General features: G+C 42.1%; 2 protein-coding genes across 3 annotated transcripts in view; both read right to left on the minus strand.

Moving 5' to 3' along the window:
- LOC143767327 (uncharacterized) overlaps positions 1-17,806 on the minus strand; it is a 760,398-nt gene that overhangs the window by 215,295 nt on the left and 527,297 nt on the right. The gene's annotated exons all lie outside the window — the stretch shown is intronic.
- LOC143767292 (uncharacterized) lies at positions 1,421-8,996 on the minus strand. 2 transcript variants are annotated; one of them, XM_077255511.1, is made up of 7 exons: positions 8,949-8,996; positions 8,575-8,724; positions 8,266-8,445; positions 8,059-8,182; positions 7,878-7,975; positions 4,451-4,541; positions 1,421-2,954 (listed from the first exon to the last, which is right to left on the minus strand). In XM_077255511.1, the coding sequence occupies exons 1-7, from the start codon at positions 8,973-8,975 to the stop codon at positions 2,233-2,235; spliced, it is 1,392 nt and encodes a 463-aa protein (XP_077111626.1). In that variant the 5' UTR covers positions 8,976-8,996; the 3' UTR covers positions 1,421-2,232. The 2 variants fall into 2 exon arrangements, with proteins under 2 accessions (XP_077111626.1, XP_077111627.1); XM_077255512.1 differs by having other exon boundaries at positions 8,575-8,952.

The following is a 17,806-nucleotide window of genomic DNA, read 5'->3' on the forward strand; positions in this document are numbered from 1 at the left end:
TGCGGGACCGCTTCTGGCACTGAGTGCTGGGTGTCAGTTGTCAGAATCAGCTGTCACCTAGCGGCAATCGCACGTGCACAGCCTGTGTGCGCGCACAATTGCGATGCAGTAATAACACTTCCCTGGTCATTAAGGCCCAGGGCGCATTGACGTATTATTACTGCAAATGTCGGACAGGGGTTAAGTGGCCCAGTTTTATGACATAGCAGCTAAAACATCACCTTATTCAGCGTCTGCACTGCATTCCCTAAATCCTTACATAACCCCTGACTCCCCCCTTTATACCCCCTGAAAAACCTTTCTAATGTCTCCCGCGCTGTATGGTAAAGTTCTTCATTCCTACCATTGACTACTGTTCGCCATCCTCCTTCTTTAATTGATGTGGAAGACGCCTCGAGTCAACCACACTGACGGGAAAAATTGCAAAGGAATCGCGCAGTATGCTTCGCCCTACTGTGGGCGCTGCACACTTATGTTGAGTGCGGTATTTCTGCACAGACTCAAGATTTCACACAATGATGACCAGGGCATCATCCACGTCAATTAAAAAAGGAGGACGGCGAGCAGTAACAGGGGAGGGATGGAGAGGTCCGAAGAAACGCTCATTGGACAGGACTGAGAACATTACCATAGAGCGTGGGAGACATTAAAATGTTTTTCGAGGGTATACAGGAGTGTCAGGGGGGTATTTAAGGACACTGAATAAGGTGATATTTTTAGCTGCTATGACACAAACCTTTTGACAGGTTCCCTTTAATTCAGACAATTGTCTGAGGAAGATTGATAAACAATTGTCCTTTCACCCTTTGGAGAAACTGGCTATTTCTTGGAAGTCAGTATGCAGCAGTATAGCAAGTTTGGCTATTTTATGCTTAGAAAACTTTTTTGCTTATAAAACTAAAACACACTTTTAAGTGCCAATATACACTTCTAAAAAACTGTATTGTGAAGATAAGACTGATAGATCCCTGTTTTTTAAAGAGTAACTAAACTTTTAAGACATTTTTCATATTTGACAGGCACTTTAGCTATTGAAAAGTGAGGAGAAAGCTCAGGAGAAACAAGTGCTCAAATCCTCTCTAAGGCCGGTTACACATTAGTGTTTCTGTGCACAGCGTAGGCCTGTGTACTTCTTTCCTTAAGATCTGCATGCGTCTTGCGTACCTATATTGAACATTGTGTAAGCAGGGACATGCGTTGTATCCGGATGTGTCCCTGTGCATCGTTTTGACTTGTGTTCGGCAGGCATGTCAAAACGACGCACGGGGACGCATCCGCATACAACGCATGTCCCTCTGTTCACAATCTTAAATATAGTACGCAAGACACATGCAGATCTATGCACAGGCCTACTCTGTGCATAGAAACACTAATGTGAGATCGGCTTAAGCGCACAAAGAGCAGAGTACAGATTCATTAGAAAGCATAGGCTTTCTATTGCATCCGTACTGTGCTCTGTGTATGCTTTGAGACAGGAGCTGTGTGCTCCTCTCTTCTAGACTCGAAACTGTTCAGGGGTCTATTTAACAATCAACAGTGGTCTCAGGACCCAAACCCACCAATGTGCATGCAATTAAAGTGTAGGCCAATTCAGAAAAGTTGGATGTGTTTGACTAATTTGTTTTATTTGGTTCTCTTTATCTACTTTTAGGACTTGTGTGAAAATCTGATTTTTGTTTAACATCACATTAATGCAGAAATAGGGAAAAAAATTGTATATTTCTGTATACTTGTATTTGAATTTTATTTGAATTTCAATAACAAATGTTGATTGGTAATTGCATACATTTCCAAATAATAATTTAGTGCTCTAAATCCTTTCTACTTTTTCATGCAGACGTGAGATTTTACTTCATAACTGATCAATTTATCCATAAATAAGTCTCAAAAATTGGTTACTTCCCTGAGTGATTTCTTTAAAGTCTAAGAGGTGACTTTCATTCTGAAAATGATTATTTCTTCTTATTCCTGTGTCCTGTTGTGTATAAATATATGACACTTCAGATTTTCTATTATTCAATGCCTGATGAAGAGACCTGAGTAGTCTCGAAAGCTTGCAATTTGTTACCATCTTTTCAGTTAGCCATTAAAAGATATCAACCAATGAGGACTCTCAAATCTTAATATTTTTCTATCTACTGTCTAACACAGTAGAAAGATATACATTCTTCTAAGTGGTAATTATTTGATGTACAATAAAAGTTGATTTCTAGTTTTTAAAAAAATCCCACATTAGGGGCATGAAATTGTCTTCTCCCCTGTGTGACCTCTCTGATGTTTAATAAGTTGTGATTTCTGTGTAAAACATTTCCCACATTCTGAACATGAAAATGGTTTCACTCCTGTGTGAGTTCTCTGATGTGTAACAAGTTGTGATTTCTGATTAAAACATTTCCCACATTCTGAACATGAGAATGGCTTCTCTCCTGTGTGAATTTTCCGATGTCCATAAAGAGTTGATTTATCTGTAAAACATTTTCCACATTCTGAACATGGAAATAATTTTTCCCCTGTGTGAATTCTTAAATGTTTAAAAAGATGTGATGTTTGATTAAAACGTTTCCCACATTCTGAACATGAGAAAGGCTTTTCCCCCGTATGAATTCTCTGATGTGTAACAAGATATGATTTCGTGCAATAACATTTCCCACACTCTGAACATGAAAATAGCTTCGGCCCTGCGTGACTTCTCTGATGTCTACCAAGGTAAGATTTACTGAAAAAACATTTCCCACATTCTGAACATGAAAATAGCTTCTCCCCTGTGTGTATTTTCTGATGTCTATAAAGGTATGATTTCTGAGTAAAACATTTCCCACATTCTGAACATGAATATGGCTTCTTTCTTTTGTGACCTCTTTTATGTTGAACATCGCTACTGCTACTTTTCTTTGACTTAACAGTCTGCAATGAACAGAGAGATTCGTTTTCATCCGGTGGGACACCTTGATCATCTACGAAGAATAAAACTGAAATCATTATTTTTTCCAATAACAATTCTATGAAACATGAAACAATAATAAATTATTCATACTATCTTAATATATTTTATAATATTTCTATACAAATTGTAGTAAACTCAATTATCAAATAAGTGGCAGAAACAAAGCACATTAAACCAAATACCAGTAGACTATGACGCACAGCCATCAGGTTGCGCTATCAGTTTTTCATTTCTCTATTGAAGAACACCTAGATGAAAAACTTTACAAAAGAGGGCCGAGGTATAAATGATTAAAAAGTATAAAGTTTATTCAGATACATTTAAAAAACAATATATAAAACAATAATAAAAACAGTTAAGGTTAGGACACCGCAGGTATATAGGAAAAAGGTGGGTACACCCAGGTAATAAATGGAAAGTACTCAGCTAAATATTATGTTAGTATAGGACACCCCCTGCATGTGAGTTTCAAAAAGAATGGTAAAAGCCACATGGTACAAACAATTTATCGTAATCATTATATAGTGTATACAGAACTAGCAACTGCACATCGAAATTTTAGTGCTATAATAAAAAGCAAAGTTGCCATGTAAAAATCCTGTAAGCCCAATGCAGAGTTGCCAGTTATATGAAATAAAGGGGGAAAATATACAACAAAGGGGAACAAGCAATTTTTTAGATAATAATAGAGTAGATAATATCAGGTATTGTACCTTGAATAATGACAGCTGGGGACTCACCACGCCCGACGCGCGTTTCACAATCAAATGCTTCATCCAGGGGTGTCCTACCTTAACTGTTTTTTATTATTGTTTATATATTGTTTTTTAAATGTATCTGAATGAACTTTATACTTTTTAATCATTTATACCTCGGCCCTCTTTTGTAAAGTTTTTCATCTAGGTGTTCTCATGATTTGTGCTTTACGGACACAATATTGGATAAATAAATGGTGTATTTCTCTATTGGAGCTAACTTCTTCATAGGTTCACATTTTTGTGCCCATCAACAATCCTTTATTGTAAGTCTTTCAGTGGACACTAATAAAAGGGGACTAAGCCAGTGCTCTTAGGTGTCTGACTCACCCACTCCTTGACCACTACATGCACCCCACCACAGAGCATGGCACATGGAAAGAGAAGAGCAGTGGGGTTACGTGCAAGTCATGAGTTTGGGGCAAGTGTAGAATTTAGGTTGCAAATACATTTTTTCCTTATTTAAGCAGAAGTTGAAAGTGTGAGGTTAACTTTTTTATGTGAGAAAACCTGATGGAAACATTGGCTTCCATTGCAAATATAGAAACACTGTGGGAATGAAAAAACGTTTCTGAAGCAACCAATGCAAGCCATATCCATCATGTGACAAAGATCATAAAAACCATAAGAAGTAGCACTCAATCACAATGCCTAAATCTCTGGAACTGTGTTGGCAGATTTAAAGAAACAACCAAACGCCAGTGAATAAGAACAATCAGTGACTGCTCAGCATTTAGTGGTCACAACTCACCTGAATCGCTCTCTGTAGGAATCTCCACTTTAATCCACTCATCCTCCATCTCATATGTCCCAGTAGTATTAATAAAGGTCAGATCTTCAGCCTAAAACAAATATTGTAAGAGTCACAGACAAATGGAGAAGTCATATGAAAAGACGTAGAAAAAAAGATCAGAAATTATCATGACGACCAAAAATGACAGCCGTAGTTATCACATTGATATAGGTCTCCTGTATAAATCCAACATGTCGGCTCCTAATTCTAACCATCAGTCTCCATAACCAAAAAACTGCATGAAGATCGAGACAACATCTAATGTCTATGATCAGCTTTCTCCTGTTGTCTTCACCAAGTATAAAACATACACTGAATGGCCACATTAGTAGAGACACCCATCCTGTAGCATGTTGGGCCTCCTTTGACCTTTAGCATCTCAGAAATTCACATCATAGATTCCACTAGGTGCTGAATTTATTCTGCAGTTTTGAGTAGTTCAGATAACACAAAATGAACAGAAGATTAGAGGGAACAATTCTTACTAAACCAATATTTTTGTTAAAAAGGTTATTAATTCCATAAGATCTTTTAAATTACATAAATCTCCTGGCCCCAATGTTTTTTTCCAGGTGAATTCTACAATCAACACCTCCTTACACTTTTTAAAGGGGCATTCTCAAGTTGTCTCTTGAGCAGCTGAGAGCAGTGCGGTTTCCTCACTTCCAGGTTTGTGGTAGAGTAGGCTCTCTTCTTTGAGTTATAGTTCTGATAAATAGTAATGCTGTAGTATTAGTGTAACTATAAATCTCAGCACAAGTTCTGCTGTAACACATTCAGCTATCGGTGGTTTGTTCTAAATCTAAACTACTATCATTAAGTTTACACATAAAGATAACAAGGCAGTTGAAAAAGCACGAAACTATAGACAGCAAGAGCAGAGCCATGATTAGAGCTGCTCCGAAAGCTACTGACTGGTGATGTTGCAAGAGAGCAGAAACTGCTGTAAAGAAATCAATGGTCTGGAGAGAGGTGGCTGGTATGTTAAGAGTCTACTTCTCTCATGGAATGTAGCTCCTGCACACTCTCAGGCAGGCTTTAGAGGCTGAGCTCCATGCAAAAGAGTTCTGCGCTATAAAAGATAAAATCTATCATTACAGGAGAATCACAGTGGGTAGATAAAGCAAGTCAATTGCAAACTTGCTTACTTTCATGCTGTATAATGAATTAAAGCAATTTAAGAACTTCATAACACCCCTTTATGAAATCGTTGACAATGGAACCATGTTAAATTTCTACGACAAATCTCTCAATCTAAATGTCATAATATTTATTATTTCCTTTAGTCCCTGGGTCATAAAAACCACTCCCTCTTCTTAATATTGATTTTAAGAATTTAAAAAATTATAGGACTTCAACCTAAGTTAGGTCAACATTGGGTGGCATCACACAAATCTTTAAAAAAATTAAAAGATCACATTGTTATTAGTCTTGACGCACATAAGACATTTGATAGAATTTTCTGGCCACATCTAATACGAGCACTGAAATATTGTCTTTTTGGCATTGCTTTCTTAACATTTTTCGTACCACCTATTCTAGTGGATTATTGGTAAACAATCAGATCCATTTTGTCTTTATCAAAGAACAAGACGCTGATTATTGTTCTCTCCCCTTTAATTCAATCTAGCTTCAGACCTTTTCTTTAAAAGGCATATCAATAGAAAGAACCTTTTTGTAGACGTTAGCTTTTGCAGATATCCATCTTTTTGTAGCCAATCCCAGAGAAGCAATGTCAGACATTGTGTCAGTATTTGATAAATTTGGCCCCATATTGGGCTTCAAGCTTCATTATTCAAAATCTCAAGCCTTCGCAATTTTTAGGCAAGTCACAACAGATTAGGGAGGGTTTGGGGGAGTTATCCATTTAACTGGAAATAGAGGCAATTACATACTAGGGAGTCAGACTGATGGTGAATCCTCATTTACTCTATGAAGAAATATTTTCTTTGATTTTCTCTAAGGTAATCCCGGAGATTCACTAATGGGCACCTTTTTAGGCTGGATTCATCCTAAATTATCTCATAGCCCCATTTTTTCCCCCAAAATAACCTATATAAGTTAATAAATTGGACAATCTGAGACTCTATAAATCTTTCATAACACTCATTTGGAAGATCAACAAAAGTAGCCGAATTTATTTAAAACTATAGCAGTCCAAAATTTTAGCTGGCCTTAATATTGTAGCTACTATTATTAGATATGCTCTAGATTGTATAGGCAGCAGGTCTTTAAATACTAAGAAACTAGTAGATGCTGGGTTTTGTGATCACATTAATCTTCAAGCATTATTAAATATTAAAATGTCTAGTATCCTGGCAGGCATCAAAGATAACCCCTTTATCTGGAGCACCATACTAGCTTCTAGAAAACTTTGTAAACTATGAAACTATCCTGACCCCATTCAAAGGAAACACAGACTTTTGGAAGACCCCCCCTAGAGTTTTACATGATGTGACCATGAGTTGGTGTGAAGGTGAGTTTGATATGCTAACCAATTGTTACACCACCTAATCATTTAGTGAAGTAGTTGTTAAATTCCCTCTTTTAGAGGGAAATTAATTTGTGTACCTTCAAATTAGTAATTTTACAGAAGCGGTAATGGCCTCAGAAACTGAGGAGGTGAGAGGCCACTCATTAGACAATATCTCGGTAAAAAAACTAACAACATGTCACGGTTGTACTATACATGAAAGCCTGACAGCTGCTAATACAGCTTCAATAGTGTTATGTACGTGGTTGTGGAACCACTGTGCCACGATCCAAGGAGAGCCTGGAGGGACGTAACTAAGCGAACATCTGACTTTTCGATAGGGCCCTTGATGACAGGGTTAGACTTGGCTACAGTAGCACGCCAGGTAGTACTCTAGAACAGACCCACGTTACCATGGCAGCTGACCCCCAAGGGGGACAGGGAAGCAGGACTGGCAAGGAACTGGTTAGCAGAATTGTACAGCTTGAAGAACGGTGTTGGATCAGGCACAAGCAGGACTGGTGAGGAACACGGGATTGCCACAGGCACAGGATCACAGATGCAGGCTCAGAGTGGGCAGGTGAGGTTAGCTATCCACCCTGTCTGCACTTGTTCCTGTCAGTCCTACTGCACCCATACCCAAATCTGCACTACCTGTGTCTAGTCCAGATCCTGATCCTTCTGACCCTTCAGCAAAGAAACTATGAAAACTACAATGTGGATTCACAAACTAATAGACAGAAAACTGATCACTTAATGCTATGCTGAACTCCGGGGTCAGTGGTCTAATTTTCATACAGATGTCTATAATAAATTGGCCATTCAGTGTATAATACTAGTGGATAAAACAAGACTAAATACGAGATCTTAACAGCCTTCTACACATCATAGGGGAGTTTTCATGACAACTACCTGATGATCCTGAGGAATATTGGGATCTTCTTCTGGGCAGTTCTGTGGAAGAAGAGGATGAGGACATCTCTCTGGTGTTGACCCCTTGCTGGATAGAACTGGAGGAAACACATACAGGGACAGAATTCATTCTTTACATACAGATAATTATAGGCCGTGTGTATTTAGTCCTGTCTATTACCTGGTGATGTGAGGGGCTGGGGAACCTCCATCATGACGTCCTTGTACAGATCTTTGTGTCCTTCTAAATACTCCCACTCCTCCATGGAGAAATAGACGGTGACATCCTGACACCTTATAGGAACCTGACACATACAATGATACCGTCATCCCCCCGATCCCTCCATAGCATTACTGTATAATGTCCCAGCATTCCCAGCAGTGTCACCTCTCCAGTCAGCAGCTCAATCATCTTGTAGGTGAGTTCTAGGATCTTCTGGTCATTGATGTCCTCATGTATCAGGGGGTGAGGTGGGGGCCCCGTAATTGGGCTCAGGGGTCTTCCCCATCCCTCAGACACAGGGGCCTGACAGCGCCCACTAGAGGTCTTCTTCACTACTGTGTAATCCTGGTTATGGAGAAACACATTAATAAATCTCACTACAGACATTCCCAGAGTCCTCACCTCTCCAGTTCTGTCCATCTGTTATTCCCATAGATAAGAATGATGTAATGTGACGTCATCAGAATCTCTCACCTCTCCAGTAAGCCGGAAGAGGATCTCTAGGGTGAGGTGTAATATCCTCTCCGCCATCTTGTCCCTGTCCCTCTCCATCCTTGTAGGGTCACTCAGGAGAATTCTCTTATATAGAAGATCTCCACTGAGAGGATCCGATATTGTAGGGACCTGAATGGGGAGAAGATGACGATGTAACATCATAAAGATCCCATGTAAGAAACCTCCGGAGCTGTTACCGGCGTCACATGATCACTACATCCAGTCATGGCCCCGTCCTGCCCCCTGTATAACACACAGTCCGATTATAGGCACATACAGTGATTTATCACAGGCTCAGCATTGAGGGGGTTAATGTCCCCTGCCCCCAGTAATGGGAAATCTCCAGCACCTACCTCCACCTGCAGAGCCGCACACCACATATATGGCTGTTCTGTGCGCACAGGACCTGGGATGAGGTCACAGGAGGGGAGGAGTCAGGAGTCACATGATCAGGGGCCTCAGTGTATCGATGACTCTGCTGTGCTGGTCTGGTTGTCATGGTGCTGGATGAGGGGAAGTATATGTCTGGGGTCAGAACAGGGGCAGACACAGACAGCTTGAGGCCCCTGTGCAGGAAATGTGTCTGGGCCCCCCTGCTTTTAAGGCGACAAAGCTACACACATATAAACATATACAGGGTGGTCCAAAAGTAGGTGGACAGTATGTGTAATAGGGTTATAATAAATGGACTGGCCGAAGAGGCCCACTTGATTGGCCGTTCACCAGACTTGACCCCAATGGATTTTTTTCTTTTGGGGAGTACTGAAGGACAAGTTTATAGCCGAAAATCAAAAAGTGTCAGTGATTTGAAAAATTACATGAGATGCATTTCAAGAAATTAATACCCAAAGAGACTTGTGCAAAAATGTTTGTCGAAGCGTAAGAGGCAGAGAGGCAGACTTCAAAGTTGTGCAAATTGTGATGGAAAACAGTTTGAGCATCTGCGTTAATAACATTTAAGGGCTTTTGTATTACTGTTCAGAACAAAGCGTAATTGTCAATGTTATGCTTGTGCTTGTTAGTAAATATAATTTTATATATAAATCAATATAAATGTTATTATTTTCTGTCCACCCACTTTTGGACCACCCTGTATTTATAATGACCTCAGGTTAGCATCCTCAATAATCAGAACCTCCCACTCCCGTCTCCAAGACTTTACACGTGCTGCGCCGATTCTTTGGAATGCACTACCTAGGTTAATACAATTAATCTCCAATCCCCACAGTTTTAAGCGTGCCCTAAAAACGCACTTGTTCAGACTGGCCTACCGCCTCAAGCATTAACCTAACTATCCCTGTGTGGCCCATTCAAAAAACTTTAACCATTATCAGGTTCTTCGCATCATGTTCTCATACACTTTATGCAGTTAATAGCCTCTGTGTCTGTACTGTTACATATTTAGGCTGTTAACTGGTTCATGCAGCTTTACATGAACACCCGAGCCTTACACTATGGCTGGTCCGAATAACTAAAGCAATTGTTACCATCCACCTCTCGTATCTCCCTTTTTCCTCATAGATTGTAAGCTTGCGAGCAGGGCCCTCATTCCTCCTGGTATCTATTTTGATCTGTGTTTATTGTTATTCTGTAATGTCTGTTGTCTGTACAAGTCCCCTCTATAATGTAAAGTGCTGTGGAATATGTTGGCGCTATATAAATAAAATTATTATTATTATAGCCACACACATATATGTATATATTACATAGTCTGCTTCATTATGTATTATTGCCGCCCCTTATTATACAGTGTTCTCTTTTGTTATCTACAGCACCGTCCTTTACATATTGGATTTTCTAGAACCCTGTTTTTTATTACATACCATCCTGTCTTGTTAGCTGTATAATGCAATGATGGCTGATGGTGTATGGGAAAGCTTCTTTTCTAAAGGAGGAGCTGATGGACTGGTAGTCTGGTCACCGGCTCCTCCATCAGTAGTAATTTTATATCTAACAAGAGAGGGGACTATTTAATAAAAGAGGGCGCTGTGAATAACAAAAATAACAAGAATACACTACGTAAGAGACAGCACTGTACATAACAGCAGAGGAAGCTATATAATAAGGGAGGGCATCATATATAACTAGAGAGGATGGTACTTAATAAGGGACGGTGTTATACATAACAAGAGAGGAATCTATGTAGCTAAGGATGGTGTTATACATGATAAGTGAGTACACTTTATACTAAGGGACTGTGATAGATATAATATTCAATAATAACAGCTTCCTCCACCTCCCCGTTCCTAAATCCATTATAAATCTCCCTTCCTCCCATCCCAATCCCCCACACCCCTCATTGTCCTCCTCCACCCGCTTCCCAGTATTGCCCTCTCCCCCACCCCCATGATTGCCCTCTTCATCACCTCCATCATTGCTTTCTCCCCACCACCCCATTATTGCCCATTCCACCACCTCCATCATTGCCTCCTCCCCACCACCTCCATTGTCCTTTCCACTGCCACCATCATTGCCTTCTCCCCCACCACGCCATAATTACCCATTCCACCACCTCCATCATTTCCTCCTCCCCATCATTACCCATTCCACCACCTCCAGCATTGCCTCCTCCCCACCATTGTCCTTTCCACTGCCATCAACATTGTCTTCTCCCTATCATTACCCATTCCACGACCTCCATCATTTCCTCCTCCCTCACCATCCTCATCATTGCCCTTTCCACCACCATCATTATCTTTTCCCCACCACATCCATCATTGCCCATTACACCATCTCCATCATTTCCTCCTCCCCCACCACCCCCATTATTCCTCTTTCCACCACCCCTATCATTGCCCTCTCCGTCAACCCAATCATTGCCTTCCGCCCCATCACCCCCATCATTGCCCTCTCTGTCAAGCCAATCATTGCCTTCTGCCCCATCACCTCCTTCATTGCACTCTCCGTCAACCCAATCATTGCCTTCTGCCCTATCACCCCCCATCATTGCCCTCTCCTCTACCTACACACACGCAGACACACACACAGCACCATTCACCTCTCTGCATACACACACACTTCACCTCACCTCTGCGCAAAGTATCCTGAAGCTGCACCATCGCTGGCAGCCTCCTGCCTCGCATAGCCGCGGCGCTGAATGATGTCATACAGCCACTGCTGTGTGAGACAGGAAGCATGGGCAGGAAGCAGGACGGATCCATTCCCTGCAGCTCCGCTGCCATTTTCTCTTGCAGGCAGCGGAGCTGCAGGGATTGCTCTCTGCCTGCTGCACATGAGGGCAATCTGGCCAGGGCCCCCCGGAGCCTCAGGGCTGGATAAACTGGCCAGATTGCACTCAATATTAGTCGCCCTGCAGGGGCCCCAATGCAGCAGCACCTGTTGAGCGGCTGGTATGTCCGCCCATGGGTCAGAAGGGGTTTACAGGGTGGATGTGGCAGAGCCATGTGTACGAAGTGTAAGGAGCGGAGCCGTGTGTGTACAAGGTGTATGAAGCAAAGCAGCATGTGTACGAGGTGAACGGAGCAGAGCCGCGTGTGTACGACATAAGATCATAAAGAATTTCAGGTAAGAAACCTACAGAGCCTGTTACACCAAAAACACAGAACAGAAAGCATAAAGTTATAAAGTGCAGGGAACATTCACAGATCGGGACAGCAGAACTGGACATGTCAGTAACAGTGTCACGAGGGTGTCACGTCCCCCTGGAAGACCTGAATTTATGTTACATCGGGTAATGAATCGTAGGTCTTCATTAGAGATGGTGTGATTTGTGTCCCATATTAATTGGATTTAATTTCCTTTGGTGCTGAAGAAGTTAACAACCCTTTCTATGCTGGTCAGAAACATGTAGCTGTATTTCAGCTGCTTCTGATCTGGTCATTATCTCTTCCTATATAAACTGGTCAGACCTACTTATTCCTGCAGGTGAATGATTCGTCTTCTTGTGCTGTGTGCTAAAACTAAGTGGTTGGAGTAGAGTTGTTGGAGTAGTGTTCTGTGGTTTGCTGTAGTATGGGTGTGTTTATCTTCTGGTCCCTCTTTTCATTTAGTTTATTTCTTCCTGTCCCAATCCTCCTCCCTAATGTTAGTTAGTGTCTTTGTATGATAGAGGTTTTCTGTTATCAGTGTATTGTCTTTCTGTCTAGTTTACCTTACATTTTTGTCCCATGTCTCAAGGGGTGTCGGAGGGGACAGTTCAGGGTTTAACAGGACCATAGTAAGGCTGGAGACTCACGCCTCTCTACTTTCAAGAGTACCTCCTCGGGACAAGGATAGTTAGGGTCCCAGTTCTAGGTACAATTTAAGGCCCTTCTCCCTTATCACAGAGTGACAAACATATAATGACAAAACATTAATATATCCTGATAGCGACCAGATGGAGTGGGCGACGACAATAGAGTAATAATAGCATTACATGGAGACTGTAGAGTCATTACTAAAAGTCTTGAAACTAACACAAATTTTGGTTCTCACCAAAGACCGTCACAGTGTGACATTTTCACCGGCCTCACATTTTGTATCTTGGTATGGATTCCAATGCAGTCCTTGACAATTATAGGGTCTGTCATTCAACTGTCAGACCTGCAATCTAGTGTCTCACAGCAGCAGACTGTTGGTCTGGCGGGCAGGCAGGCTGAACAAGAACCTAAGGTGGCCATCCCAGATTGTTTTTTCTGGGGAATGGGATAAATTTGTTGTGATCCGTGAAGCCTGCAAGCTTTATTTTAGGCTTCATCCTCATTCATCTGGGAGTGAGAAGCAAATGGGTTGGGATTGATATTTATATCCATCAACAAGATCCTCAATCCTGGGCCTTTTCACTGCCATCAGACTTACTGTCTCTCCGGGTGGCTGTTTTTTTTAGGCTCTAGGCATGTATGATGATCCAGCCCGTGTCTCCCTTGCTGAGTAAAGCTACAGTATGTAAGCTCCAGCAGGGAGTCCAGCCGGCAGAGGAATTCTGTTCAGAGTTTCGTAGATGGGTCACTGATACCCCGTGGAACAATCCTGTTCATAGGAGTCAATTTTGTGAGGGCCTGTCTAAAAGATTAAAAGACCATTAGCGCTTTATGAAGCTCCTAAGACCTAAGTCATTGGGGACCGCTATGGCTCTGGGGATACATATAGACACCTCAGGGATAGACCTGTTGTAACTCCGCCCCCTATGATACCCCCCAAAAACTCCCTATGTGCTCTGAAGGACCAATGCATTTAGAAGGAGCCTCCCCTCATTGAGTCTCTTTTGGTTCACTGCAAAATGGGGCTGTGTTTTTTCTGTGGTCAAAAGGGGCATTTCATTGGAGTCTTTAAATATCTCCTCCGCTTGTGTATCTCAGTTTTTCTTACCCGCAAAAGTGGTTATTGGTATGAAAACTGAGAAAATATCTATCCTCTCGGAGAGTGGGGTGAGAGCCAATATGGTGGATGTTTGGTTCGCATGGGATTTTGGTTTTCCCTGTAGTATTCATGTGAAGCCAATACCTATATTTGCAATTGACTCTGCACCTCTTGGTGAGGGAAATTTTACACATGAAGTGCATGATGTGAAACTGTGCCTAGGGGCTCTTTAAAGGGAGCTCCTTTCTTGTTATATCTTGAAAGGTCTCCCTACTCCTATTGTGTTAGACCTTTCCAAGCTAACTGTGCACAATCAAATTAATGACTGGCATTCCAGAGAAATAGTTAAATGTAGCAATTTCTGCAGAAACAATTGCTTAGGTACCATCATTTCTACTGTTTCCACTAAAACCATACACTCTTTTCTGTCTGATTTTGTGGATGTGTTCTCATAAAAGGGGTGCCAGGAACTGCCTGTCCACTGTGTGCATGATTGCCCTGTAAATTCACTCCCTGGATTGAAATTTCCCACAAACAGATAATACAATCTGCCTGACTCTGAAAGGCAGGCCATACAGGATTAATCCCTGAGAATCTTGCTAAAGGACTTAGTAGCCCCTTCTCTTTGCCCGAAATAGCGCAGGTTCTTTTTTGTTAAAAAGAAAGATGTCAGCCTGTGTCCCTGTTAGGCTGGGTTCACATTACGTTTACAGCAGCCTGTTCAACACATACGGTAACGGGCTGCTGTAAACGCAAGTGCCGGTATGGCAGCACGCTAGCGCAGATAGAGCATCTGCTAGCTCTATCTATGCTAGCAGTGACGGACCCGGAAACGCTGCAGCCCGCGTCTCAGGGTCCGTCACTCAATGACGGCACATCCCTAGCGCACGCCCATTGTGGGCGTACGCTAGTGATGCATCCGACATTGGAGTCAATGGCGGCATTAAACAGACTACATTACACCGCGTTATGCCGCTGTGTAACATAGTCCTTCTAACGGACGCCACTAACGTAATATGAACCCAGCCTTAGATATTCATGAGTTAAATCGTATTACTATCTGGGACCATTATCCCCTCCCACTCATTCCCGACTTATTTAATCAGATTGTTGGGGAAAAATGGTTTTTTTAGTTGGACCTCAAGGGAGCCTATAATTTGATTAGGATCAAGGAGGGGGATGAGTGGAAGATAGACTTTAACACTCCTCAAGGACATTATGAAAACGTTATCATGCCTATTGTTTGACTAATGCCCCTGTTTTCCAACATTTTGTTAACAATATTTTTCATCACCTTGTGTGTAGATATGGAGTGAGTGATGTATCTTGAGGATATTTTAATATACTCACCTGATCTCAAGTCACATCAGGAAGGTGTTACAGTTTTGCAGGATAATAAAAAATACACCAAATTAGAAAAGTGTGTATTCACCATACAAGAAGTTCAGTTCCTGGGTTTCCTAGTGTCTGCGTCAGGTTTCCAGATGGGTCCTGATGAGATCCACGCAGTTCTGGAATGGGATCTGCCAGGAAATCTGAAAGCATTGCAACGCTTTTTGGGGTGTGCTAACTACAACCATAAGTTAATCAAAAACTTCTTATCGAGTGTCAAACCACTCACGGACATGACAAAGAAAGGTACGGATTTCTCAAGGTGATCCGATTGCACACATAAGGCATTTTCTTTTTGGAAGAAATGCTTTTCCACTGCTCCTGTACTTATTCAACCCAATGTTTCCCAACCATATATTGCTGAGGTTGACGTATCTGAGGTGAGGTCGGGGTGTGTTTTCTCAAGGGCCATCACCTGGTAAGTGGCATACATGTGCCTTCTTCTCTAAAAAAAAATTATCATCTGCCGAAAGGAACTATGATGTAAGTAATAGAGAAATTTTGTCCATCAAGTTGGATTTTGAGGAGTGGTGTCACTTTTTGGAGGGGGCAGTCCAGCCTTTCACTGTCATTACTGATCTTAAAAAATCTGTTGTACCTCCAATCCGCTAAACCTTTTAATCCTAGACGAGATACATGGTCTTTGTTTTTTTTTTTTTACCAGGTTTAAATTTTATTTTCACTTACAGTCATGGGATTAAGAACATCAAAGCTGACGCTTTGTCTTGAAGTTTCCCTGGAAGTGGTTGTTCGAATGACTCTGTCCATATTTTACAGGAAGGGGTTGTCGTCTCTGCCATATGTACTGAGCTGGAGAGAGAGGTATTGAAGGCACAGGGGGACTTCGCTTGTCCTTCAAGGAAATTATTTGTACCACTGCATCTGCGTCGCAAAGTTTTATGGGGCACATCATAGCTCGGATCTTACTGATCATACACATAGTAAAGTAACCTTGGACCTCCTTGTCGTTTTTGGTGGCCAAGGTTGCATCCGGATGTAGTCGACTTTGTATCTTTCGGTAATGCCTATGTGCGTTCTAAGACATCGCATACTCGTCCCTCTGGAGTTGTTGGAGTAGTGTTTTTTGGTTTGCTGTAGTACGGGTGTGTTTATCTCCTATTCCCTGTTCCCATTTAGTTTATTCCTCCCTGTCTCCATCCTCCTCCCTAATGTTTGTTAGTGCCTTTGTATGATAGAGGATTTTTGTTATCCCTGGTTTGTCTTTGTGTCTTGCTTACCTTACATTTCTGTCCCATGCCTTAGGGTGGGGAGGAGACAAATCAGGGTTTAACAGGAGCATAGTAAGGTCAGAGACCCGGGCCTTCAAGAGTACCCCCGGGACAAGGATAGTTAGGGTCCCAGTTCCAGGGACAGTTTGAGGCCCCCCTTCCTTATCGAAGACCATCACAGTGTGAGAAACAGATAATGATAAAACATTAATATATCTTGCTAGTGACAAGATGGAGTTGGCAACGACAATAGAGTAATAATAGCATTACATGGAGACTGTAGAGTCATTACCAAAAGTTTTGAGACTGACACAAATTTTGGTTTTCACAAAGTTTTCAACTTCACTTTTTATAGTGACTTACTAGTTTTAACTCGATTGTTCTGAAAAACCAGAAATGTAACTTTTGGGTGGGCGTTGTTACACTCTTGGACTGAGTGGACACGTGTGAGCAGAGCTCTTAATATAGTTTGTAACATCCAGTAGGAGACCTGGTGTTTTGTTGTCCTAAAACCCACCCTAAAGGAATCTGAGATTCAACATATTTGAGTATACAGCAAATCCCGTGATCATAGGCCACATATGACCAATGAATACATTACTATGCTGCACAGATCTTGGATTGGACATAGCTTGCATTGTGTATACTCAAGCTATTCAAGAAGAGTTTGTCTTTTAGTACATAAAAATATTCCCTTTAAATACATTGACAAATTTAAAGACCATGGGGGGGTGGCCTGAACGTGATGTGAGCGGTCATCTGTGGCAGGAGCTCCCCCTCAATATCAGCCATATAAAGGATTGTAGCCTTTGAAATCGGGGCCAGGTACCTGGAATTATTGGGGGAACCCGAGACTGGTGCGGTGCCTGGATAGTTGCGTGCCTGCGGGGCAATGACCGGTAAAAGGAGCTCCAGAAAGGTGGCAGGGGAGACGGAGAGGACACAAGATGGCGCCAGCCAGGAGGAAATGCGGTGGGGGAGGATCCCAGGGGAGTAGACGCAGCAGCCAGGCTGCGATGTTTCTCCCGGTAGACGAAGGAGACCTGGAGCCCGGCGGTGACAGGCAAGACGCAAAACAAGCTGGTGAGGCATGGGGATATGGATGAGCTGGAGGAGGAAGAGGGAGAAGACAGTGATGGCAGGAGCCGAACGGGTGTGCTGGAGGAGGATGAGCGCACGGGAACCATGAAAAACACTGCAATATGCATCAGTGGACTTCAGATCCCTGAGCCCACTTTGAAGGATGTGTTTAAGGTGGTCCTTCACAGTCATACTACTATCACCAATGGGGT

Source organism: Ranitomeya variabilis, chromosome 4 (genome assembly GCF_051348905.1).
Source record: "Ranitomeya variabilis isolate aRanVar5 chromosome 4, aRanVar5.hap1, whole genome shotgun sequence".
NCBI lineage: Eukaryota > Metazoa > Chordata > Amphibia > Anura > Dendrobatidae > Ranitomeya > Ranitomeya variabilis.